Raw genomic sequence first — 24,690 nt, 5'->3', positions numbered from 1 at the left:
GCTGCCTCTGTTTCAGCAGGAAACATACCGGTTGTCTAACAATCAGGCAGAATTCTTATTACCGCCCAAAAAAACCAAGAGGAAGCCTTCAGTGCTCATACGGCATTTGGGGTGCACTTCCAAATTCCGAACAGCCAAAGTTCAACCCAGCCATCTCCTATCAGACACTGGCCCTAAAATCCTGGCTTAGGTAGTCTCTCCAATCCAGCTGATACAGAAATGGTGGGCAGTCACGTTTTGTGGTTTAATGAAGGTTGTTAGGTGAATACAGTAACCATCATACATGTGTGGACACACACATACCCAGTTTGTGCCACAGCCTGAGATACAAGGAAGCATAAAAATAGGGGCACTTAGCACCAGAGTGTGAGGAAAATTCAGTGGCAAATGGTGAACATGGCACAGTGCAGAAGGCAAAACACTAAGTACAAGCTCCAGCCTTGTATGAGCTGTTGGGCTACAAGGAGCAGGTTAGACTTCCTGGCTAGCAGGGAATCAAGCTTTACAATACCATCTTTCCTCCACAGAGAGACAAGAATTTCAGAATCACCAGCCATCCCTTACAACAGCCTTCCCCAACCTAGCGCCTTCCAGCTATGTTCAGTCTGCAGGTCTCAGAATTTCCACCCAGTTTTCCCTCCCAAGACTAATAGTGTTTCTAGGTTGGGGAAGGATGCCCTTTAGGAATCTGCTGAGCATGGACAGAATAGATAAGGATGATGAGGGACTAGTGAGCATGGCTCCTGGTTCCTCTTTCCAACACGAAGATGATAGTGGGCTTACGGGCCTATGGTGAAATTCTTGTGGTGAGCATAAAGAGGGGGAGACAAGTTCTCTTTTCTACCAGCAAGACTTTGTACGTCTTGCTACACAAGCACCACTTGATCCTAAGACAGGAACCGAGGGTAGTGACTCTTTCTCCCAGGAGGATGCAGACTCTAGGCATAGTATCTAGATAGCTTTTGGTTGTTGGAGAAGAGTATATGTCAATTAATCTCCATGGTAATTGGAAGGAATGAGAAGAAACAGTCCTATACAGATTATCCCAAATTGCCTTCCACTGTCATGTCAAGACACTTATCAGTTGAGTTGAATTCAAGACAAACAGTTTAAAAAATATGGATATCCTATGCTTATTAAATTTTATATCAGTATCATTTTTTTCTGTGGTTGCCCATTGGTTCCAAAACTATTACTCTACTTCTCCATTTTCTCCATCCTTGCCCACTGCCATGCCTTATAGTAGATGGCTGTGCCAATGGATTGCTCCTGAATTTCCAGTTCCCAACATGCTTCAGGCATAATCTTGACATCCCTGTGTCATTTCTGGGTGGAGTTCAACAGTGTAGAATGGGGTCTCCATTGCCCCATCGCTACAGGTGGCCAGAGCTGGCCAATCAGTCCAGTGCTTCACTAAGACGGCATAATAGCACCAATATTGGAGCTGCAAAAAGAGAGGGCCCTGGCTCAGTCTGAGCCCTGTGCAACTCCCCAAGAGTCATAGCCCTGAGGGACCTTGGCCGCATAAATAGGAGGCTGTCATCAGGTTAAATACAACGGCAGGTCTTTGCAGGGCTGACTCCATTCCTGCATCCCTCCCCCCGCCTCCACCAGTGCAGAGAGAAAGGGCTTTTAGTTCTCTCTTTTCTAGAGGTGGTCCATCATGGTCTAGAGGGAGTGTCCATCTCTGGAGGGCTCAGCCACTGAAGCAGACAGGCCCAAGCTCAAAGCCAAACTTCTGGTTGGTATCTCCAAAATCCTGAACAGCCACATCAACCAATGGTAGATGCTCCACACGTTGCGTCACTACTTGTAGAACTGTCCGCTCCTGGCCTTTGCGAACCTGAAAGTAGAGAAAATAATTTCAAAAGCAAAATCTTGGGGGTGTGAAATAATGGCTGCTTCAAGGCATGAAACTGTTCCACCAGAGGCTTCAAGAAAGCAGTAGGATCCAAAATGGTTGAGAAAGCATAACATGCCTCAGTTTAGCAAACACGGACCAAGCAGGCAATGGTCCTAAATTCAGAAAAGCATGGGTATTTTTCTCAGAGTGGAATGGAGGGGAATATTTTATTCTGGTCTTTTAACATGCCTCCCTTGTTATGGCTCACCTGAGAGCTAGAAAATGCTGAAAAGAAATGAGAATGAAAGGGAAGAGTAGAAGCCACTGAAAGGGTTTTTGGAGCAGATGATTTTCCTTCATGCTAAGTTTGGAATGCCCATTGTTCCATCATGTGATGGTGATCTCACAAGTCAAGACCTTCCCTTTAAGGTCTGGGTATAAGCGCTGTGCTTTGCAATCCACAGAGCCATTTCAAGTTGTGGGGATGAATGTCAAGCAGCACTGGGATAGTCATAAGAGATATAAAAGGTGGAAGAATGCTCTCTCACCTGGCAGCCATCATATAAGGCATGGATGGGAGCTTCTGTGCTGTTGTGCATCAACTCCACATCATTGAAAGCCCGAAAATGCAGGGCCTTCAAGTGGCTGCTGGAGTCAGCCTCATACCAAGCAGCCATGTTTTGGCAGAAGAGAGTGAAGTTCTGCCGGGCAATGGCACTCAGCAGGCGTAGGAAAGTGAGTTGAGTGACCAGCACAGGGTTGCCATCTGCATCCACATAGGAGAACTGGGAAGAAAAAGCAGAAGAAGTAGGCAACTGGTGAGTTAACAGAAAAGCACTGTGTTTCTTCCAGTCCACACTGCAACCTTCTCACAAATACAGAGTGGCTACGTTTACACTACACACTAAGTTTTTTTGTGATCCATTTGGCTTTGGCTTAGCATGGTGTGAATCCAGCAATTGCACTTTGTAAACAATGGTTTATGGTTTAGATGTATTGTCTGAACCCAGTCAGTTATAAATCAAAGCTGAAGAAAGATGGCTTAGCCCTGTATATGGTCTTGATACTGCACTGGGCCATGGACTTGATTAACAGAAGATGGGAAATAGTACTGCATGCCCTTTCCAGACTTCTTCTAGGGATAAAAGCAAGGTTGACAGAATGGAAAATGTTACCTTTTTGCCTCTTTTGAAGGTGCTGAACCAACTTCCTGGTTGCTCCCTGCTCCAGGTGGCAAGTCGTACCTAGAGGCATAGATTCCATATTTGTTCCTCAGCTTAGGGTTCTAAGTTCGGGTTCCTGAGCCAAGTAACCTGTTTGAGGTGCCAGGGCAATTTACATAGCTTCTGATCTTTTTCCTGGCCATCCCTTTAGTGGTCAATTGTAGCTACTTACAGCCTCAAATTTCTTGTCAGGGAATAAGCAGGTTTCTCCACCAGCTGTGAAGTTGCAGTAAACTTTGAAGGCATCTCGACTGCATCCTTGATTTGGATCAATCCAGTATTCACCTGAAGAAGAATATTGGGATGTGTGTCAGTGCAGAAAGGGTTAGAGAGACCATGAGGAAGTGGTCCCTTCACAGTCAAAAAGTTACAAGTTTTGCAGAATCTCCCTATTCCCCAGTTACCAAAGCAACACACAGATCCCTTTGGCTATCAGAATTAGGATGCACAGCATATTCCATTCCTATCCCACTGCTTGGAATTTCACCCTCAAACTCACCATCTTTGAGATGAGCATGACAAAACTGAAGCTCCTTGCAGACCCTGGCTGGACTGTCCAGAGTGCCCAGCGGGCATCGCAATTGCTCTACCTCATCACGTAGAGAGCTCAGGGCTGCCAGAACTTCTGCCAGTCCATCGGCATCAGGATCAGCATCCATTTCCCCTGGAGCATCCCCCTGTTCTTCTACTTCCCAGTCTTGACGGCTTTTGCGCCCACTTCCCAGAGGTATTGGATTCTGCAGTTCAGCAGAGCGGCCCTAGATGTAGGAAAAAGAAAAACAGAAAGGAGGATGCAATACATAGAGGAGGATGTGGGAAGTTGTGGCCCAGTGAAAATCCTTCCCAAAAGCCTGTCTGCCTCCATTCACTGGTAGGGATAGAGAAGGAATATGCTTTGCCTCTTATAAAATAATTTACACTGGCATTTGGAAAAGTTAAGGAAGGTCAAGAGAGCCAGTCTGATGTAGTGGTTAAAGGTATCAGGCTAGAAACTGGGACACTGTGAGTTCTGGACCCACCTTAAGCACAAAGCGGCTGGATGACCTCTGGCCAGTCACTCCCTCTCTGCCCTAGGAAGCAGGCAATGGCAAACCACTTCTGAAAATGTTGCCAAATATTGCCTGGACAAGTCCCTATAGTCAACCAAGAGTCAAGATTGACTCAAAAGCATGCACACACGCGCGCGCGCGCGCACACACACACACACACACGGTCAAACCTGATTAGTACTTGGATGGGAGATCACCAGGGAATTCTAAGGCTTCAGGCCAGGCACGGAATTTATAAAACTTCATGGACGAAAGGAAGAGAAAACCATTTCTGAACTGCTATAATGTACACGTCCAGAAGATGCCAGGAATCAAACTTGAATCAAAGGAGACCTTTTAAATTTATACTGCCAAAACTAAAAGCAAACCTTTCATTTTTTGCATTTCTTTGAATTTTGTAACGTGTTAAAAACATGGACACATCCAATGTTTACACTGCTAGAAATGTACACAAAAATGTATGCATTTTAATATCCGTCTCTCCCAATATGGGAATTTCTGTATGCATTTATAACCCTAAAATGTATTATTAAGAGAAAATACATTAAGCATGCATGCCATGGGAGAAGATGGTTAGAAAAATGCATATAGATACAAAGTGCATATCCTAGAGAAAGCCATATAAGAATATAGGTGAATTTTGTGTAGACATTGTAGTAAATCATTCACTTACTGGTGGTCCTGGTGGCCCTGGTGGTCCTGAATCACCTTTTGGTCCAATAGGCCCCTGCAGGAAGAGGGACCAAGATCATGGTACCAATGCACATAATTCCCTTTTTACCACTGGTCATGTTGTCATGTTGTCTCAAGCTTCTGGGAATAGCAGTTTAGCGATATCTGGAGAGCCCAACTCTGCTTTAGTCACTAACCAGATAACCCGTGACCTGTTGGGTCATTGTTTCAGAGATATTTCCTTACCAGATTCCTCAATGCCTTCAGCAATGGCAGAGCTTCTAATGTACTGGAAAAGTTCTTAAAAATTCAGGGAGACATTCAGAGATGTCTCTGCCTTAAATGTAGCCAATTTGAACTGCATAGCACAGACAAACCTCAGGAATTGACCACAGGAAATGTTTTATGACATTTTGTATTATGTCATGAAGTTTTATGGTAATTTTTATGTCATAAAATGTTTATAAAATTTGCCAAATTTCAATTCCATGAGAGTCATGGGTCCCAGATTTTGAATATATTCTGTAAGTTAGCCCATTTGGTTCAAAAATTGTCCTATGATGCACTGTTTCACCCAGTTAAAGGTTACAAAGTATCAAACAGACACAAGAGTTTCATTAGTATATAGGTGTCAGGAGCTAAGCATGATAAGCACTATTCAGAGCCTCCGATAAGCGCACTTCCCTCCCCATGATAACAACAACAACACATATATCAACCAAATGTACAATTTGCAGTACATTTGTTTCCCTCTAGATTACAGCTATCATCTCTTGTTGACCCAGAATTTAAGTTCCTTTGATATAGGCATTAAAAATTAAAGCTATAAGAATAACAACCCATGTATAGACATCTCTGGTTTAGTCTCTTCCTCTTCCATGAGCCCTGCAGTATCAATTGGGACTTACCAAAGAGCCTTTGTTGCCTTTTTGTCCCAGAGGGCCCTACGGAAAGACAGAAAGGATCAACAGGCAAAAGGGGCTCCTGGATGTAAGAAGAGGATGGCAAAATGCAAGGAAACTAAGGAATGAATACAATGTCAGAAAGTATCGATATGCAATGATGAAATAATGATAGTGATGAAATGCTGTAAAAGCAAATGCTTTTATATACAGTAACTGGAGAAGAACAGATGAGAGAGGCCCAGCCACACAAAAGGAAAAATGAGCAGGGTATGGAGGAGGGAGACAAAAGTTGGAGAGTCTCAGGGAAGAAGATCTGATACCAACAGGCCCATATCTTTGGGCATTACTGAGGGGGATCTTTTGAGGAATTATTTTGGAAGCTACCTAGAATCTAGCATGAAATACTTACTGAGAGGCCAGGAGATCCAGGTGGGCCTGGAGGACCAAGAGGTCCAATATCCCCCTAAGGAGGAGGAAAAAGAATGTCAGTATTGTGTGCTTTAGGGGGCTCTTCCCAGCCAGACTGTGAAGAGCCCTGTTCACTTCTTTGCTCCCCGCCCCTCTCCATCTTAACCAGCTTCCATGTACTCACAGGGTCGCCCTTAGTGCCTGGTGTTCCCTGGTTCCCTGGCAGTCCCTGGTCACCTTTCTCACCCATCTCACCTGGGGGGCCAATCAACCCAATGAGTCCTGCATGACCCTAGAAGGAAAAGGGAACTGCTTAGGGAAAAAGAAAGCGAGGGAGCACTCTGACAGAGCTGGGAGAGAACTTTGAAACCAGTGTATATTAAAAGGTATGTGAAATAGGTATGGGGCACTTCACATCACAGAGACAAGGGGCTCTGCACTGTTATTTTGACTAGAAGTATTAAGGAGTGCTGATCTATCTCAGTTGTTTGCTGCTTCTCTTCAGGAGAAGTGGCTTTTGTCAAGCAAAGCAGCCACTTCATTGCTGAGAAGCTGCTTCTCTTCATTGGACTGAAGTAGTCCAATGAAGAGAACACCATCGCTGTCGGTTCATCAAAGCTTTGTGAAAACAAAAGGCCATTTTAAAGTTCTGCACAGCCCCCCCCCCTACATATTCACAACATACATACATACTACTGAATCTTGCTCCCAAGCCAGAAAAAAAGAATTTCCTTTCTCCAAAGTGAAATACAGGCTGTGTTCGTACAATGAATCTATCCATGGTTGCTGCTACTGCTGGGTAGCGATGTACCCTGGTAAGCCAGTGGCAGGTATGCCATGATCAAAGAGGGAGCAGCCATCATGGCAGAAGCTGTCTCTCCTGATCTGCATTTTTGTTTGGGGAAAACATTGCTTGAGGGAAGGGAAGAATCAGACAGACAAGAAGACCCAGAGCAGTCCTATTTTTGCAAGATCATTCTGGGTATTTGCTTCTAAGCAAAGAAGCAGGAAAAGCAGGTTAACACTTCCTTAAGCTTTTATTCTGAGTTTGCTCAATGTAGTTGGCTGGGGGATGTTAGCTTAATCCAAAGCAACTTCAGGTCCATTTCAGATTAAAATTAACCCTCTACAACCATACGACCAGTCTGGGACTAATAGGCTGCTGAGTCAGTCACTCCCTGGATAAAGTCCCCCGATGGGAGGATATGCAGGGGGACAAATTGAATAAATAAAATAAATAAAAAATAAAGATCTACCCCTGGGTGACAGCAATGCACAATTGCTAATGTCTCAGTTAACCTAGATGAGGAGATGGGCTTCCATCAACTATCTTACCTTGTTTGAACAATACAGCTGAACAAGAGGAGTTTAGGTGGTTTGGGGCTACAACTGACCTCTACCCATCCACCCCCTACAGACTGTGTTCACACAACTATATACACACCATGTTGCTCCAGTTAAGCATGTCATGAGAACAGAGCCAACCAGTATTCAGTAGACAGACAGGAAGCCCACATCTTTGCTTAATACAGTATCTGAAACCAGATCACAGAGGGCAAAGCTTTGTAATGTGCTCTGTATTACTGTAGGGCAGCTAGGACCCTAGAGAAGCACAATGGCACTCCCTAGCACTCCATGCCAAAATTCAGTACCAAATGGGCAAACTTTGGCAGTTTGATTTTTTTTTTTTTTTGCTTTCTATTAAAATTAAAGATGGAAATGGGAGTTGGAGGTCACTGCTCCTGTTTTCAACCCCCCCTCAAAAAACCTCAAAAATAGTCACAATCATTCTGAAAATGATGATGTTGGGCTGTTTCCTAGGATTTCTGAGTGGCTTTAAGGATAGAAATGGGAGCAGTTTGCATCCCAAAGGCCTCCTTTTCCCTTTCCCATCCTTTGATCTCCCCCCTGCCAAAAAAAAAAAGGCAAACAATGCCCCTTCCCCTTCTAGTGATATCAATACTAGAATGACCTCTTGTGGCCCTTTGGAAGATCTAGAAGTTGAGTTCTGATCCTCAGATGTTATCTACCCCTGCTTAATACTGTCTTGCTCTCTTTTCATATGATCCATTCACAAGCTTTTCTTAAAAAAAAATAACTTGAGCCGAGATTCTCCCTTCTCCAATAGTGCATTGCTCTGTTGGTCTTGTGTGAGTTAACAACATCCTAAAGCAATCCTGCCTGACAGTTGGTGAGCTCCCCCCACCCCTCCCTGCAAATAGATGTAGCACTGAACACCACCAGATGCTTAACCATCTCCTCTTTAACCTAGCTGAATTACAGCAGTTCTGGGCAGGGAGGCAAATATAAAATTCTTGTTGAGCATCTCTCTAAGGTTCATCAGCTCCCTGGGTCACAAATTATGCAAGGCCCCATCTAACAGTTACAGCAATTGAAGAGGAAGGTTCAAGATTTAACAAGGCAGTTGCTGAAAAAAGAACCCTTTCTAGGACAAGAGATGATTCAGTTTGGAGACTGTAAGGACTTTTATTGTTTACCCAGGTAGGATTTGTCTACCTGTATTTACCTTCTCTCCCTTGTAGCCAGGATCACCCTTGAGACCAGGGAGCCCAGTAGGACCCTATAAAGAGGAGAACAGCTCCATTAAGACTGGAGTTCAGCAAACACCCTCTGGAAGCCTCATAGTCTACCAGCATCTCGTGAGGCCTTCCAGCGTAAGTGGACCCAACATTTTCAGCATTTGGGTCTTTTTTTTATATTTGGGGAGTTTGGGGAAGTTTAAAGGACTACATGTGTGCTTTGCAGAGGCCTAGGCATTCATTTCATTCTTTAGTATCCCTAAATCTTCCCCACCCCAGATGAGTAATGGCCCCATCCACTTTTCGAGTATGGCTTGCAATATGCTGGACAAGGCTGGATATGGCCCTTAGGTCAACAGGAACTGAGCACTCTTGCAGTAAAAGGCCATTTAGAGTTGGAGTCAATAGCAGGCCACCATCCAGAGATGCCAAAAGAGTAGGACTGTTGCTCATTTGGCCTCCCTTATTTTGCTGAGCCTGACAACTGGTTCCTTCATATAAGTCCATCCACATCTATTGTTTGATATGGCATCATTTTATAATGTAATCTTGGCTAGTTCATTAAACTCATAACTAGCAATCCCTGTGTGAATTGAGCCTTAATCAACCATGCACTTTGGTGTAATAACTGCTCAATGAGTCAGAATAAGCAGCTGCTTCCCTCACTTCTTTTCTTTGAAAAATAATTTGGAAAGCCTACTTTACTGCTGGACTGCTTTGTTTTTTGTTGCTGGAACATGCTCCTAACATTGCTCCCCCCCAATACCCATGTAAGGCTACCCTAAGTTGGGTGGAAAGGGGAAAGTGATGGGGACTCAGCACTGTTAACTGATAAGAGTCTCAGAACAAGAACAGCTATTGTGCAGAGGCCATTTCTTTCTGCTCACCATGGGACCTGGGGGCCCTGCCTGTCCTGGAGCTCCCAGTAGACCAGGTTCACCCTAGAGGAGAAAGAAATTGCAACATTAGCGACAAGAATGAAAAGGTTTGGGAGCTACAAAGTAAATCTGTGCAAGGTCCCACGTACACTACATCATTTCCTCCTTGTGAAAAAGGCTTTGTTCTATACCTGTGCAAAACTTTGAGGAGGTAAGCTTGAAGTGGCTTCCCAAAACCACTTTTCTACTGGTTATTGAGTTGGTTTTATATATGATAATTGTCACCAGGATACTTTATGCTTTTTACTGGAAATCATATTTAATTCCTTTAGAAATGACAGCTTCAACTATGGGAGTATGGTGGGGTTTTTTTAATCTGTTCAATCATGTCTGATTCTCAGAGACTGCCTGGACCACTCCCTGCAGTTTTCTTGGCAAGATTCAGAAGTGGTTTTCCCTTGCCTCCTTCCTAGGGCTGAGAGAGAGAGAAAGTGGCCCAAGGTCACCCAGCTGGCTTCATGCCTAAGGTGGGACTAGAACTCTCGGTCTCCCAGTTTCTCGCCTGATGCCTTAACCACTACACCAAACTGGCTTTCATGGGAATACATAACAGTCTAAAATACATTAACTATCTTCCAGAAACAAGTCTGATGTTAATTTCCATTTAACTTGGAAACTCTTTATGGAGTACAATTCTGTACATGGCTTTTTTTCTAATTATTTTTAAATTTTGCCTTTATTATTTTTATAAATAACTCAAGGTGGCAAAATACCTAATACTCTTTCCTCCTCCTATTTTCCCCACAACGACTACCCTGTGAGGTGAGATGGGCTGAGAGAGAGGGACTGGCCCAAGGTCACCCAGCTGGCTTTCGTGCCTGAGGCGGGACTAGAACTCTCAGCCTCCCAGTTTCTAGCCCGGTGCCTTATCCACTAGGCCAAATGGGCTCTCATGGCTTGCCACTACATCTGAGGTTTGGGTTCTCTTAAAATAAGGATTCTGAACAATTTTACTATAATTGTTTATTTTTATGATATAGGCCTCAGCTAATCTAAATTTGGGTTTCAGTAATAGTTAAATATAACAGTTTTGAAAGTGTTGAAATGTTAAAATGGTTGTGAAACTATCTTCATATTTGTTTTAATCCAAGTTGACATATAAGGATAAAAGTGAGGTGTTTCTTTCAGCTGAATAGCTTGTATCGTCTTTTACTTTTATCTTTATCTACTCTGCAAACTTTGCCATGTAACATCTGTACTTTATGATTTCTATGTATTTGTCTTTTTCTCTCTTCTTTTCTTTTAAAATAAATAAACAAATAAACAAGCAATTAATTATTTGAAGGTTTTAGCCATGCTCTAGCCTAAGAGCTGATGTACTGTAAAGCTGGATCAGAACTTGCTAAGAGGAAATTCTTCAATCATCCCTCACTAAGACAAATAAAAATAAATGGGCTATAAACTAAAGGAACAGTGTGTGTGCATCTAAGGAAGATCCATATTCAGCTGGAGCTTTCTTTGACATCTTCACCGCTTCATTTCCCTCAGCTGACAACGTGAACAGCTTTAAAATGCTGTGTGGCTCCCTACTGATGCACCAAAAGCTCTTTGAACTACAGTCACTCATCTGAACGGGATCTAATAAATGACCCTGGAGTTAGTCCATTTACTCCTTAAAACTGAGTTTGTTCCAAGGAATAGGATATTTTTCCACCACCTTTCCAACTTTGCTTTTCCTTGCCCAGGTCTTCTAGCATTAGAAAGACATTTTCTAATTTTTCAACTAAAGCCACCTGCCAGTAATTCAAAGTTCATTGCTTCTGGTCCTTTATTTTTAACTGAAGAACAAATACTCACCTTCTCCTCAAACTCCTTTCACACTTGTAAAGAAACTTGATTTTCTGCCTTAGAACTTTATTGCTAATATTTGCACTTTTCTTCATGCAACACGATATAACATTAAGTTGCAGTCTATTCTCCTTCATCCCTCTTGTCAACCATTTGCCAAAAGGTGAAGGTACTTACTGCTGCACCAGGAATTCCACGCAGACCTTCTGAACCAGGTTGACCTGGAGATCCCTGTGGACCCACAGGTCCCATCTTCCCTGGGGGACCTTCTGTGCCAGGCTCACCCTAAGGGCAGAAAGAAAGACAGAGAGGAAAGACATCCATTTGTAATAGAGATATTTAATTATTTCAAGGTAGTCTGGTGGTTATGCAATATTTTAATGGAGCAGATGGCTTAAGTTAATTTGATTCATTTTGCTTTTTGAGGTGAAGGATAGAGATGGCTATTGTAGAATGACTTGTTGTATAGGATTATCTCAAGATGTTTTGTTGTCTAAAATCAAGAACAACAAGCCCATCTCCTATGCATACCATACACAGAAATGAATTAGACTGACAGTTGAATTTACTTCCTCCAATGCACTTGAGGGTCTATATGGCAGATGTTGTAACACAATGTCTCTCAACTTTAGCAACTTTAAGGTGTGTGGACTTCAATTCCCAGATTCTGGGAGTTGAAGTCCACACGTCTTAAAGTTGCTATGGTTGAGAAACACCGTTGTAACATATATAGATCTGTCTTCCATCACAGAAATGCCACTGCTACTTTTCAGAATCTTCTGTCTGAGATATTTGCCACACCTAGGCCCAGCCCTGCAGAGAACACTGATGCTGCAATAGGTGGAAGAAAAACAAACAAAACAAGAGAGAGACTAGTACTCCTCTATTGGACACCAGAATAAAATTAGCTTGGTTTCTATCACCTTGGTCCCTTTCTCACCCTGTCGACCTTCACGGCCAGCTGGCCCAACAGGTCCCTGGAATAGAGAAACAGAGTCACTGCATAAATCACTTGGATTAAGTTCTTGTGGTTTCACATTTCTGCCCTTCTTCTAGAGAACAACTTAGTTCTTTGCACACCCACAATCTTATTAAATAAACATGTACAATTTTGTTCTGACCATAAGCCCATACAAAAATTAAACAACTTGTTATCGATTAAAAAACGATCAGGCAAATCACACATAATAAAATGGACAGCATACAAATCTTTAGAGGAGCCATGGAACTGGTCCATGGATATAATCAACAGCAACACAGAAATCAGAGATCTCAAAAATCTTCCAAAAGCACATGTGTTGGTATGAATATTGTACATTATTCAGACAATTAAAGAGATGAGAATTCCTATACATTTGCTTAACTTTAAGCAAAGCCAATGAAAGAACTATGATTTTCGAAGTCAACCTCAACCTTCTTTGTAAGCAGGACATCAGTGTAATTTTTTTCAAGGATTCTTTTCATTTCAACAGCTCAGAAACAAAACCTTTATTTTATAGCAGGGGCAAGAAAGAAAAGCTGCATATTTTCAATTTCACCTAACATGGCATATATACAATTGCAAATTATATACCATACTTTGGAATCTAAACTAATCTAACCTAAAATTATAAAGTCAGCCTGCCCAAAGCCACTGTTCTTTATCAGAAGGACCAGTACCAGAAGAAGCTAAATTGGGGGGTGTCCTTGATTCTAGAATGTCCTTGATTCTGGAATTTCTGCTCAAGGAGAGAAGATTACATCTATTTTCAGTTGAGTTTCTGATATGAAATTGCAAGTGCATGATTTCCTCTAAAGGCCTTAGATGCATTTTAATATTGGTTCAGCTTGTTTACAAGAAATGTTTTCCATTCGTAGATGAGAGAGTAGGGCTGGGAAGGAGCCTGACCAAACAGAATTCTTGATTCCCTGGAAGCATCTGTGGGAAGCATTCTGTTTTACTGGCTGCATCATAGGGCTGTATTCAGGTACATCATTTTTTCTGGCAGTTTTTTTTTAATCCCTTAAAAAAGGATCTTGCAAACATTTTCTTTCATGACTTTTTCTAATGTAAGGAGCTTTTGTATAAACTTCTCATAAAGTGTGTTTTCAACATGAATTCCCCAAAAAGTTCATTTTGTTTTGCTTTTGCAAATTACCTTGATGTTATCCTTTATTACATAATTATCTAAGTGCAGGCTTTCTTGAATGGACATTTCCTCATTTTTTTTACACATATCAAATTACCATCTTTTGGCTAAGGGGGCTCTTGTGCCAGAAATATCACATCTTTAATCTATGCCCAATTTTCCTTTAGCTGCTTTATAGCCCATCAAGAAAGTAGTTAATAAGAATTTATACTGATGTACACTAATCTTCTATAGCAGAAAAAAAAAGCATGTGTTCGAAGAAATGAAGAAGTTAACAACATGGATCATTTATGCTATTCAAAAAAAAAAATGAAACTGCACTAAATATCCCGAAATTGTATGACCTAATTTTGCTGGTTGCAGTATATTACAAAAAACTATTTGGTCACAAAGACTGCCTATGTCATTCCCTTCTCTTGTCATGGACCTGAGATTTGGGCCGTGCAATACTTCAGATTCCATTCCATACAAGGGATTACAAACATAGTATCTCCCTGCAACTCCTTATGCAGCCGTATCATTTTCCAGGATTGGGCATCAGCGGGCAACTAAGGGATCCCAAGAAAAGATGTGGTTGCTTTAAAGAGTCATAGACAGATGCCATGGATGTACTGTTGCATGATCTGAACCACCTTTTCTAAGGTATTTCTAAAGCAACACCCATTTGCTTGAGATAGCTCTTTAGATGGGCTGCATAAGCCAGCTGTGCAAGCAGCTGTTGTACAAGGAACCCAGATATTGATGTGCAAGGTGAAACGTTTAGTTGAAACTGCATGTCATTTCACAGGTTTCCTCTGAAAAAGAGAAAGCTAGCAGTACATTGGTTATTTAAAAAAAGAACTGAAAAACTAACAGCCTACATTTATTTAGTTATTTATTTACTGCCTTCAAGTCAGTGTTGACTCCTGCCAACTGCCTAGACAAGTCCCTGCAGCTGTCTTGGCTAGATTTCGGAAGTGGTTTGCCCTTGCCTGCCTCTTGGGGCTGAGACTGGCCCAAGGTCACTAATGGAGATTTTTCCAAAGTACTATACATTACAAGGTAATTGAGGACTTGAAGCTTCTTGGGCATCCTTCCTATTTGTCTTCAGGGATGATAGTCCCAACTTACCCTCTTCCCTGGTGGCCCAGGAGGACCTGGTTCCCCAAAAGCTCCAGGGGGCCCCTAAACAAAATAGAAAAATAAAACAAATAGTATTATTTCTAAGGACATCATTTGGGAACTCATGTGCGGTAGTGTGCAGAGAAATTCTCCTGATCCCATACATGTCAAGCCAGAAAAAAATGGCCCTGAGTTCAGTGGTACTAAGTTATACCTGAGTGGATCAATATAAGATTCCTACTGTATATAAATATCCCACTACATGTGAACGGCTTTCTACTTGTGACAGTCATTATTTGGAGCAATGGAAGTGACCTTTAGGAATATACCAGCATTAATACTTTAAGTGACAACTGTAGAGTGTGCAATATTCTCACATCAAAATGCTTTTAGCATTTTTAATGCTTTCAACTGTTTTCATTTTAGGTTTTCCATATTATTCATCTCAGTAATAGCAGTAATGTACATACCCCCCCACCCCACACACAATATTGATTTATCATAATTTCCCCTGATCTGCCTCCAAATCCTGGAAATTTCAGTTAGCATAATGTTGAAAATTTATTCAGATTTCCTTATTGTCTCCTTTAGAGAATTTCAATTCTCAGATTTTATTTATTTATTTTACTAAATTTAGAAGGCTGCCTGGCTCCCAAATCCCACCTTACAAATTTAAAAATGGTAAACTTGGGGAGGAAACAAAATAACCAACCCAATTTGGATATATACTGAACATGTGGATTCACATCGTATATATAAGGATGGGATTTGAGCTGTCTGCAACTAACCAGGAAAAAGAGTTGAGAATCAATGAAGATGACAACAGTGTGTGGTAGGGGACTTTAGAAAAGGAATGGAAAATAAAACTGCCAGTACTGTAATGTCCTTATCTGTACATCAAAATCTGGAATAATATATCATTCTGGTCACCAGTTTTGAAAAAATTATATAATAGAGCTGAAAAAAATACAGAAGAAAGCAATCAAAATGTGTGTGTGTCTGTGTGTCATACCTTCCCTATGAGAAAACAGTATAATTTGAGGATTATTTAGTCTGGCAAAAAAAAAAGATGGTGGGGAAGATATGATCAAGGTATATAAAATCATGCATGCTCTGGAGAAAGTGGACTTACATCTGTACATAGGTACCCAACCCACTATTCACTTTCAGGATGATCAGTGACATGCAAAGCACAGAAAAGGAGTAAGAAATAGAAAGGAAACTAAACTAAAGATATGAAATAAGAACGAAAGAAAAGGAAATAAAGCTAAATCTAATTCACCACACCTAGAAACTAGGCGACTGAGAGTTCTAGTCCCGCCTTAGGCATGAAAGCCAGCTGGGTGACTTTGGGCCAATCACTCTCCCTCAGCCCAACTCACCTCACAGGGTGGTTGTTGTGGGGAAAATAGGAGGAGGAAGGAGTATTAGGTATGTTCCCCACCTTCAGTTATTGATAAAAATAAAAAAGGCAGGATAGAAAACAAACAAATAAATTCTCTATGCCTTTCCCTACTCTTCTGTTCTTGCAAACTGTTGTTTCAACCACACTCACATTCACTACATCCATTACTTTTGTTGTCTCTGTTTTTGAGGATCTTGTCAACTCCATTCAACTCAGTCTTTCTCTTTCTCTCAACCCATTCACTCTATATATATCAGTTTGCAATTCAGTCCTCACTGATTTTCCCTACATAATCAGAACACCTCAGTGTACTTCTCTCATATCAATCACCTACTTTTGTATTCAATCCACATTCATCGAGCACTCATTCGTTCTTGACCCTCTCTCTTCTTTCCTGTCTTACCACACAAACTTCTTCCCCCCAGCATTCTTAGTTTTATGTTTCTTCTGACATTCCCAACTCTCTCTTCCATATATCAAAGTGGATAGAAGCAGGGCCTTAAAAACATTTTCACTTCTTTTGACAAAGAAATATTCCTCACAACAGATCACATGCTACCCATTACCTTTCTTAACATCTGAACATTTCTCCATCCATTTTGCCATTTTTAATGAATATTTCACCTTCAAGATACATAAATTCATCTCCCTTCACCATGTTTCCATGATTTATGAAAAACTTGCAATGTTTTGCTGCCTTTTCCCTGAGAAATACAACCACCTTGGCCTGAAAATTTAATTTTTAGATTGATACTCCTTATTGCATCATACAATTTATCTACCATTCAGTGCAAATCATTTGCGTTATCAGATGATCACATGGCATTCTTTGCATACAAAACTACACACACATTCCCACCCTCAGCCAACACATTTCTAAGATTACTGCAAGCATTCCTTATTCATTTATCCATAAATATGCTAAACAACCAAGGGCACATCATATATCCTAATCTTTCTCTGCTCAAATGATTAGCTAAGCATCCTATTAATTCTCATGCATGTTTTACTACCATAAACCATCCTTATTGCTTTCAATTCCATATTCATACAACATGTTTCATAATTCAGATCTTTTTATGTCATCATACACTTCCTCTATGCCAACAAATGTGCAGTAAACTTTCCCACATCCTTGCATTTCTGAACAACCTTGTCATGAGTGCCGTTGAGCTGAAGACATCAGCACAACGGCACACATGACAATACCTAGGAAGCAGAGGAAGGGACTTAAGATAAGCAAAGCTCGCACAACAACAGACACAGACCCCGGCCGGATGATTCAGCCATCAAGACACAAAAGAGGAAGAAGGAAAGACAAAGACAGGGCGGATCACGAGGCACACCTGAAGCTGTCAGCAAAGCGCAACGGAGATCGCCCAGCTGACAGCAATCACCGGCCGAAGGAAGAAACAGATTATGGGCAATCCCGGGGCACCAGCAGGGGCCCCGCAACCCTTCACCTACCGGCACAGAAGCATGCAGGACAAAGGGGGGGTGACGCAACCCAAAGTGAGGGGGCGCTGACCGGCGCGGGGTATTTAAACCCCGCACCGGCGCGCTCCCTTCACTCTCAGCTTTTTCTGATCCAGCACTACGCTGAAATAAACCTGAACCTGATTCCCCTGAAACAGTGTCTGTGTTTTACTCAGCGGTAGGCAGCGCATGACATAAAGCTGAGAGTCATAAACTCAGCCTCGCCAAGCCCCACCGGACGCCAACGAGCCGCGGGAGGAACAGACGGCGAGAAGAACACGAGCGGAGGGCGATGCGGCCGAGCCGCACGGCGAGAAGAGGAGGAGGACTGACCGAGGCCAGAGACAACGCGGACCCCAGGAGCCACGGACACCCTCCCGGCCCACCCTGAGCCTCAGCTCCAACCCCGGAGGGAGGCGGAGGCGGAGGCGTCCCGGCCACGGGAGGGAGCAACATACCTCCCGGGACCCGCGGAAACCTCCCCGCCCCACATCGCACCCCAGCCACAGGCGTGGAGCTTCAGCCCAACTGCAGCAAGGACGGCGGAGGACGGAGAGGCAAACCAGCCGAATCACTTCCGAACCGAGGAAGCTGACCAGCGGAAGGGAACGCCTGAACCCCACCGGTGGCTCAACCGTCCAGAAACGCCGACAGGTCCGGCCACAGCTGCGGCGCGGATCTCGGACCGAGAAACGCAAGCCAGACTCGCGGCCATGGAGGCCCAACTAAGGGACCTCGGGACCACACTGCAGTCGCTGATGTCCCCCATACCTCACAACTACGTCCCCGTGCAGGTACACACCCCGATCCAAACCCCGAGCGGGCCTGAGCACCCCCATAGGCCCAATGCTAACCAGCAAGCGCCCCAGGTGGACGACGCCATGGATCGGGAAGCGAGAAGAGGGGACTCACCGAACACCCGGGCCCCAAAGGACTTCCCCATTTTCTTCGACGGGAACCCCGCGAAACTGTCGTTCTTCATCACAAACGCCAGGGAGTTCATGGGGCGGCACGGACACTCCTTTAACTCAGAAGCGGACAAGATCGCAGCCGTGGCGATCAAACTACAAGACAGGGCGGCGGACTGGTACGTCCAAATGTACGAGTCCAACTCCCCCGCCCTCTCTGACTTCCATGCCTTCATCACCGCGATGAAGCACTACTTTGAAGACCCGCTAGCCAAAGAGAGGGCTAAAAGCGCACTCCAAAGCCTCAAACAGGGCGCACGAACTGTCCTGGACTACGCCCTCGAATTTAAAGCCCTCGCAGGGAAGGTCAACGACTGGTCCGAGACCACCCTGCTAGAAATGTTCAAAAGGGGCCTCAACCGCGAGGTACTCCAATGGGCTCTCTACCGGGACGACCCGGAGACCCTGCAAGGCTGGATCCACCTCGCGGGGAGAGCGGAACATGCGCACCGCACCTTCCTAATGGCGACGACAGAAGACAAAACCAACACCAGCCCAAACATACCCGCGCCACACATGGGGCCGGCCGGCTCCACATATCAAAAGAAGAGGTTTACTCGCGGGCCCTGCGGGAGGTGCGGAAAAATGGGGCACAAAACGGCAGATTGCTTCTCCAACCGAACCCTAGCTAGCGCTCCCAAACCCGCACTGAAACCTAGCCTCAAACCAACTAACCTGCCGCCGCCCCCCCACTGCCGAATGACCGGAGCCACAGCGACACCGGACGAAGGATGGGACGCTTACTTGGGGGGGGAGGACGCCGAAGGCCCAGACCAGCCGGTGGGAAACGCTCCCCGCCTGCCCTAAAACGCGCCGCGAGGCAGGTGGTGGAACAGGGGCGCGAATCACTTTGACAGAGCGACGAAAGCTCCATAATAATGGCGGCAATCAAGCTCTCCGCAGGCAACAGAGCCACCACGACCGCGGCACTAGTGGACTCGGGGTGCTCCAAAAACCTGATCCACCCCGACATAGTCGCCAAGCTCGACCTACCTTGCCTCCCCCTCCCCACGCCGCTGGCATTCCACCAGCTGGACGGCTCAACAGCGGGAGGGAAACCAGCCACGATGCAGACCGAGCCGGTCACCCTACAAATGGGCACCTGCACCGAACGAACATCGTTTGTAGTAACCCACATCGGGCGGCCCATCGTAGTCTTGGGAATACCATGGCTCGCGACAAACAACCCGCGCATCAACTGGAAGACCCGCACCTTCCAATTCGACGACGGCGCGTACCAGGCGCCAGTTCTGGTGGGCAGGACCAACCGCACTGTGGGACGGGCAGAGGCGGCAATCCAGGACAACATAGCTACCCCAGAAGACCTACCTGAGCAATACGCTGACTTCTCAGAGGTCTTCGGAGAGGCAGAGGCTGATCAACTACCCCCCCCACCGCAAGACGGACTGTAGGATCGACCTGCTGCCCGATGTCCCCTTACCTAGGCCGAAGATTTACTCGATGACCCCGAAGGAGATGACAACCCTCCGGGAGTTCATCGATAAAAACCTGGAGAGGGGCTTCATCGAGCCGGCATGCTCACCGGTCGGAGCGCCCATCTTATTCCGGGAGAAAAAAGACGGCACCCTACGGCTCTGCACCGACTACCGGGGCCTCAACGCAGCTTCCCTATCCAATAAATACCCCCTACCCCTCGTGAAAAACATGCTCGCCCACCTGTCCACGGGCGGAGTATTCTCCAAGCTGGACCTTCGCGAGGCGTACTACCGAATCCGAATCAGGGAGGGGGACGAATGGAAAACTGCGTTCAACTGCCCCCTAGGCGCCTTTCAGTACAAAGTGCTGCCATTCGGACTAGCAGGGGCCCCGGGGGTGTTCATGCAGCTCATCAATGAGGTTCTGCATGAACACCTGTTCAAAGGGGTCCTGGTCTACATAGACGACATCCTCATCTACACACAGACGCACGAGGAGCACGTGACCCTAGTCAGACAAGTCCTCGAGAAGCTAAAAAGGGCGAAATTCTATGCCAAACCCTCAAAGTGCGAATTCCATAAAGCACGCCTAGACTACCTGGGGTACCGAATCTCCGGGGAAGGCATAGAGATGGACCCCGCAAAAGTCGAGGCGGTGGTGAATTGGGAACGCCCCCGTAATAGGCGCCAACTCCAGAGCTTCCTCGGCTTCGCGAATTTTTACAGGTCATTCGCACGGGGGTTCGCGGAGATAGCCCTCCCCCTAACAGACCTCCTCAAAACTAAAGGGGTGGGGGACACACGGCGCGCCAAGAACCCAGGGACAATACTAAATTGGACTCCCGCGTGTCAAATCGCATTCAACAGGCTGAAAGCGCTCTTCACCACGGAGCCAACCCTAGCGCACCCGGACCCAGAACGGCCGTTCGTGGTCCAAGCCGACACCTCAGACTTCTCCCTGGGGGCCATCCTACTCCAAAAGGACCCCACAGGAGTCCTGAAACCATGCGCCTACCTGTCACGGAAATTCTCAGAGACAGAAAGGCGTTGGCACATGTGGGAGAAGGAAGCCTTTGCAGTAAAATCGGCGCTAGAAACATGGAGGCACCTACTGGAAGGAGCCACCCAACCATTCGAGGTCTGGACGGACCACCGGAACCTTGAGGCCCTCCGGACGCCCAGACGCCTCAGCCCAAAACAGGTCAGATGGGCCCAATTCTTCAGCCGCTTTAACTTTCAGCTGAAGTTCATGCCGGGCAAAAAGAACTTCCTGGCTGACGCCCTCTCCCGACTGCCCCAAGATGAAGAGCCCGCCCCAGATATGATCGGGACGGTCCTATCCGCTTCCCAGCTGGGGATGGCTGTGACTACCCGGAGCGGCGCTCGGAGGCAGCCCAACTCCACGGAGCAACCGACGGGGGGGCAACCAGTGACCAGACGGCGCCACCCGCAACTGCCAGGGGGTATACGCGCGGACCTCACCGCCGCCCTCAAAACCGACCCCTGGCTACTAGCAAACCCCGACAAGGTGACGATGGCACAGGACCTGGCATGGGGGGAAGGCAGAATATATGTCCCGGACTCGCAATGCCAGGTGATCTTGCGCAGATCACACAACACCAAGCAAGCGGGACACTTCGGGTTCCTAAAGACCTTGCATCTAACACGACGTCAATTCTGGTGGCCCGCGCTGAGACGGGATGTGAAAGCCTATGTAGCGTCCTGCCCGACATGCGCCAGGGCCAAACGGGCACCAGGTAAGCCCCCGGGACTTCTACAAACGGTGGCGGAGCCCTCCCGCCCATGGGAGGAAATCTCCATGGATTTCATAGTAGATCTCCCGCCCAGCCAGAAGAAAACGGCCATTTGGGTGGCGAAAGACTACTTTTCGAAACAGGCCCACTTCATCTCCTGCTCATCGGTCCCGTCCGCCCAGCAACTAGCCAAACTCTTCCTTATACACGTGTACAGGTTACACGGATGTCCCGCATGCCCCGACAGGGGCACACAATTCACCTCGAAATTCTGGCGGGCCTTCCTAAAACTGATGGGGACCCAACAAGCCCTATCCACGGCCTGGCACCCCCAGACGGACGGAGCCACGGAGGTCCTCAATGCCACCCTAGAACAATTCATACGCTCATACACCAACTACCACCAAGACGACTGGGTCGAACTGCTCCCGTTCGCAGAAGTCGCATACAATAACGCCGTCCACACAAGCACGGGGAAAACCCCGTTCGAAGTAGTCTTGGGGCGCGACTTCGTACCCATACCGGAGCTACTGCAACCCCCGGGACCCCAAGTGGATGCTAGTGACTGGGGATGGAAGATTGCGGAATCGTGGCCAATAATCACGGCAGCGCTGAAGGAAGCACAGGCGGCCTACAAAGAGCAGGCCGACAAGCACCGGCGCCAGCAACCAACGTTCCAGGCAGGGGATATGGTCTACCTATCCACCAAATTCCTGAAGTCACCTCAACCCTCGAAAAAACTGGGGCCTAAGTATATCGGGCCGCTTCGAGTGACACAGATAGTGAACCCGGTGGCAATACGCCTGGACCTGCCGCACAACCTACGGAGACTCCACCCGGTATTCCACACCAGCCTCCTGAAACCTGCAACCACCTCTCGATGGCACCCAAGCACGCCACTGCCCTCCCCAGTGATGATCGACGGCCAACAACATTTCAAAGTAAGAGACATACTCGACTCTCGCCGTCAACGGGGAACACTACACTACCTAGTAAGGTGGAAACACTTCCCCCACCCAGAATGGGTGGCAGCGCAACACGTCAAGGCGCCAGACCTGACCCGGGCATTCCACAGGACGTACCCTGACAAGCCAAAGGGGCGCCAAGCCGAACCGGCCCCTGAACACCCTTTTCCCCGCGGGCCCCCACCCACCCGCCGCGCCCCCAGGGGAAAGGGCCCCCCAAGCCCGTGACTTGAGTAGACCTCCTCCCCCCCCCGGGACTCACCCTCCCCCCATCCCGGGCCCACGAGGGAGTGACGATTGGTCACCAATGCATGCCTGGGGGCAACGCCCAGGATGCACACATGACAATGGCGATCGCACAATGCAAAAAGATAAGGTTCCTACCTGGAGCTGAAAAGCACCCGACCAGCCACGCCTCTTCCCACGACGAACTGAGCCAAACAAGCAGGGTGTGGCCGGGGCATGCGCACTCCCAGGGTGTGGTCGAGGCATGCGCACTCAGAACACACCCAAAAGATGGACACGAGGTAGAGGGCGGAACACGGGAGGGGCGAAAACACTCCGGTGGGAAATTAAAAAAAAAAAAAAAACTTTTGACAACTCTCCCGGGAAAACCGGAAGGCCGGGGGGGGGCACTATTCGGACGGGGGGCAGTATGTCATGAGTGCCATTGAGCTGAAGACATCAGCACAACGGCACACATGACAATACCTAGGAAGCAGAGGAAGGGACCTAAGATAAGCAAAGCTCGCACAACAACAGACACAGACCCCGGCCGGATGATTCAGCCATCAAGACACAAAAGAGGAAGAAGGAAAGACAAAGACAGGGCGGATCACGAGGCACACCTGAAGCTGTCAGCAAAGCGCAACGGAGATCGCCCAGCTGACAGCAATCACCGGCCGAAGGAAGAAACAGATTATGGGCAATCCCGGGGCACCAGCAGGGGCCCCGCAACCCTTCACCTACCGGCACAGAAGCATGCAGGACAAAGGGGGGGTGACGCAACCCAAAGTGAGGGGGCGCTGACCGGCGCGGGGTATTTAAACCCCGCACCGGCGCGCTCCCTTCACTCTCAGCTTTTTCTGATCCAGCACTACGCTGAAATAAACCTGAACCTGATTCCCCTGAAACAGTGTCTGTGTTTTACTCAGCGGTAGGCAGCGCATGACAAACCTGCTGTAGAGCAAAACTCTGGTCTGTATTCCTCCTGCTTGTCATGGAGCTACATTACCCAGATTTAACTCATTGTCACCTCTCATACCTTTTCAGTCAGAATTCTCCCAAACACTTCCCTCACATGCTTAATCTCCCTGCAGTTTTTGCTTTCAGTTTAGCAATCTTTCCCTTTGTACAGGAAAAAAATATGACATTCCTCCAATTATCAGGCACAGATGCAGTCTTCACACACAGCTTCGCCATAAGTAAATCACATCAATAATTTAACATTTTTCTTAGTAAAATTCAAAACATTTCAGTTTTACTCTTTGACATAATACTTTCATTCCCGTACAACTTTAACATCCTCTTTCCAGCCGTCTCTCACTTCACTTTCATCCCAAACAATTTCATTACTTTTATTCTTAATTCCACTTACTCCGTTGGAGATCTATTCTTTATATTTCCTTCAGAATTGCTTTGCCTTTTCTCTGCTTCTTCTAAACAACCAAAGCTCTGTGAAAAAGCCTATATAGCCTCAATATATACTATTGTTATCAAGGTACGATATGCACTTTTTTTTTTTTTGAAAAAGTGAACAAAAATACCACTACAGAGTAGGAGGCACTGTTTCTCCCCCACTATGTTTTCTATACTTACTGCAAGTCCTGGATCTCCCATGCCACCTTTCTCACCAGAAGCTCCATCCAGCCCCTGCGCAGAAGAAGACAGGAGCAGAGGAAATCAGATGCTGAGTATAGAGAATACAAATGAGTGCTACAATTCAGGGTTTCAGTCACTGGATTTGTCATACTGCATTCTAGGCACCAAATTGCACTTCCCCATTCCAAATTGAAACAAGATTCTGTAGCCATTGACCGTGCTCAGACCTCATCAGGATATTTAGGGAGCTTTACCCTTAGAACTTTTTC

The 24,690-nt window shown here is 46.1% G+C and overlaps 1 protein-coding gene across 2 annotated transcripts in view; it reads right to left on the bottom strand.

Annotated features, from left to right (window-relative positions):
• Positions 1-230: 230 nt before the first annotated feature.
• COL5A3 (collagen type V alpha 3 chain) overlaps positions 231-24,690 on the bottom strand; it is a 125,740-nt gene continuing 101,280 nt past the window's right edge. Inside the window, exons 53-67 of one of the 2 annotated variants that reach the window (XM_063293983.1) lie at positions 24,419-24,472; positions 14,606-14,659; positions 12,290-12,343; positions 11,544-11,651; positions 9,528-9,581; positions 8,628-8,681; positions 6,285-6,392; positions 6,102-6,155; positions 5,696-5,731; positions 4,789-4,842; positions 3,566-3,824; positions 3,239-3,351; positions 3,019-3,087; positions 2,392-2,628; positions 231-1,843 (exon numbers count right to left, since the gene is read on the bottom strand). In XM_063293983.1, coding sequence (XP_063150053.1) covers positions 1,697-1,843; positions 2,392-2,628; positions 3,019-3,087; positions 3,239-3,351; positions 3,566-3,824; positions 4,789-4,842; positions 5,696-5,731; positions 6,102-6,155; positions 6,285-6,392; positions 8,628-8,681; positions 9,528-9,581; positions 11,544-11,651; positions 12,290-12,343; positions 14,606-14,659; positions 24,419-24,472 — 1,455 coding nt within the window. In that variant the 3' untranslated portion in view covers positions 231-1,696. Of the gene's footprint in view, positions 1,844-2,391; positions 2,629-3,018; positions 3,088-3,238; positions 3,352-3,565; positions 3,825-4,788; positions 4,843-5,695; positions 5,732-6,101; positions 6,156-6,284; positions 6,393-8,627; positions 8,682-9,527; positions 9,582-11,543; positions 11,652-12,289; positions 12,344-14,605; positions 14,660-24,418; positions 24,473-24,690 lie in introns of those variants that run through there. The other variant, XM_063293985.1, reaches the window with a different exon arrangement.

Source organism: Candoia aspera, chromosome 2, assembly GCF_035149785.1.
Source record: "Candoia aspera isolate rCanAsp1 chromosome 2, rCanAsp1.hap2, whole genome shotgun sequence".
Classification (NCBI taxonomy): domain Eukaryota; kingdom Metazoa; phylum Chordata; class Lepidosauria; order Squamata; family Boidae; genus Candoia; species Candoia aspera.
This window is presented reverse-complemented; position numbering and strand designations above follow the sequence as displayed.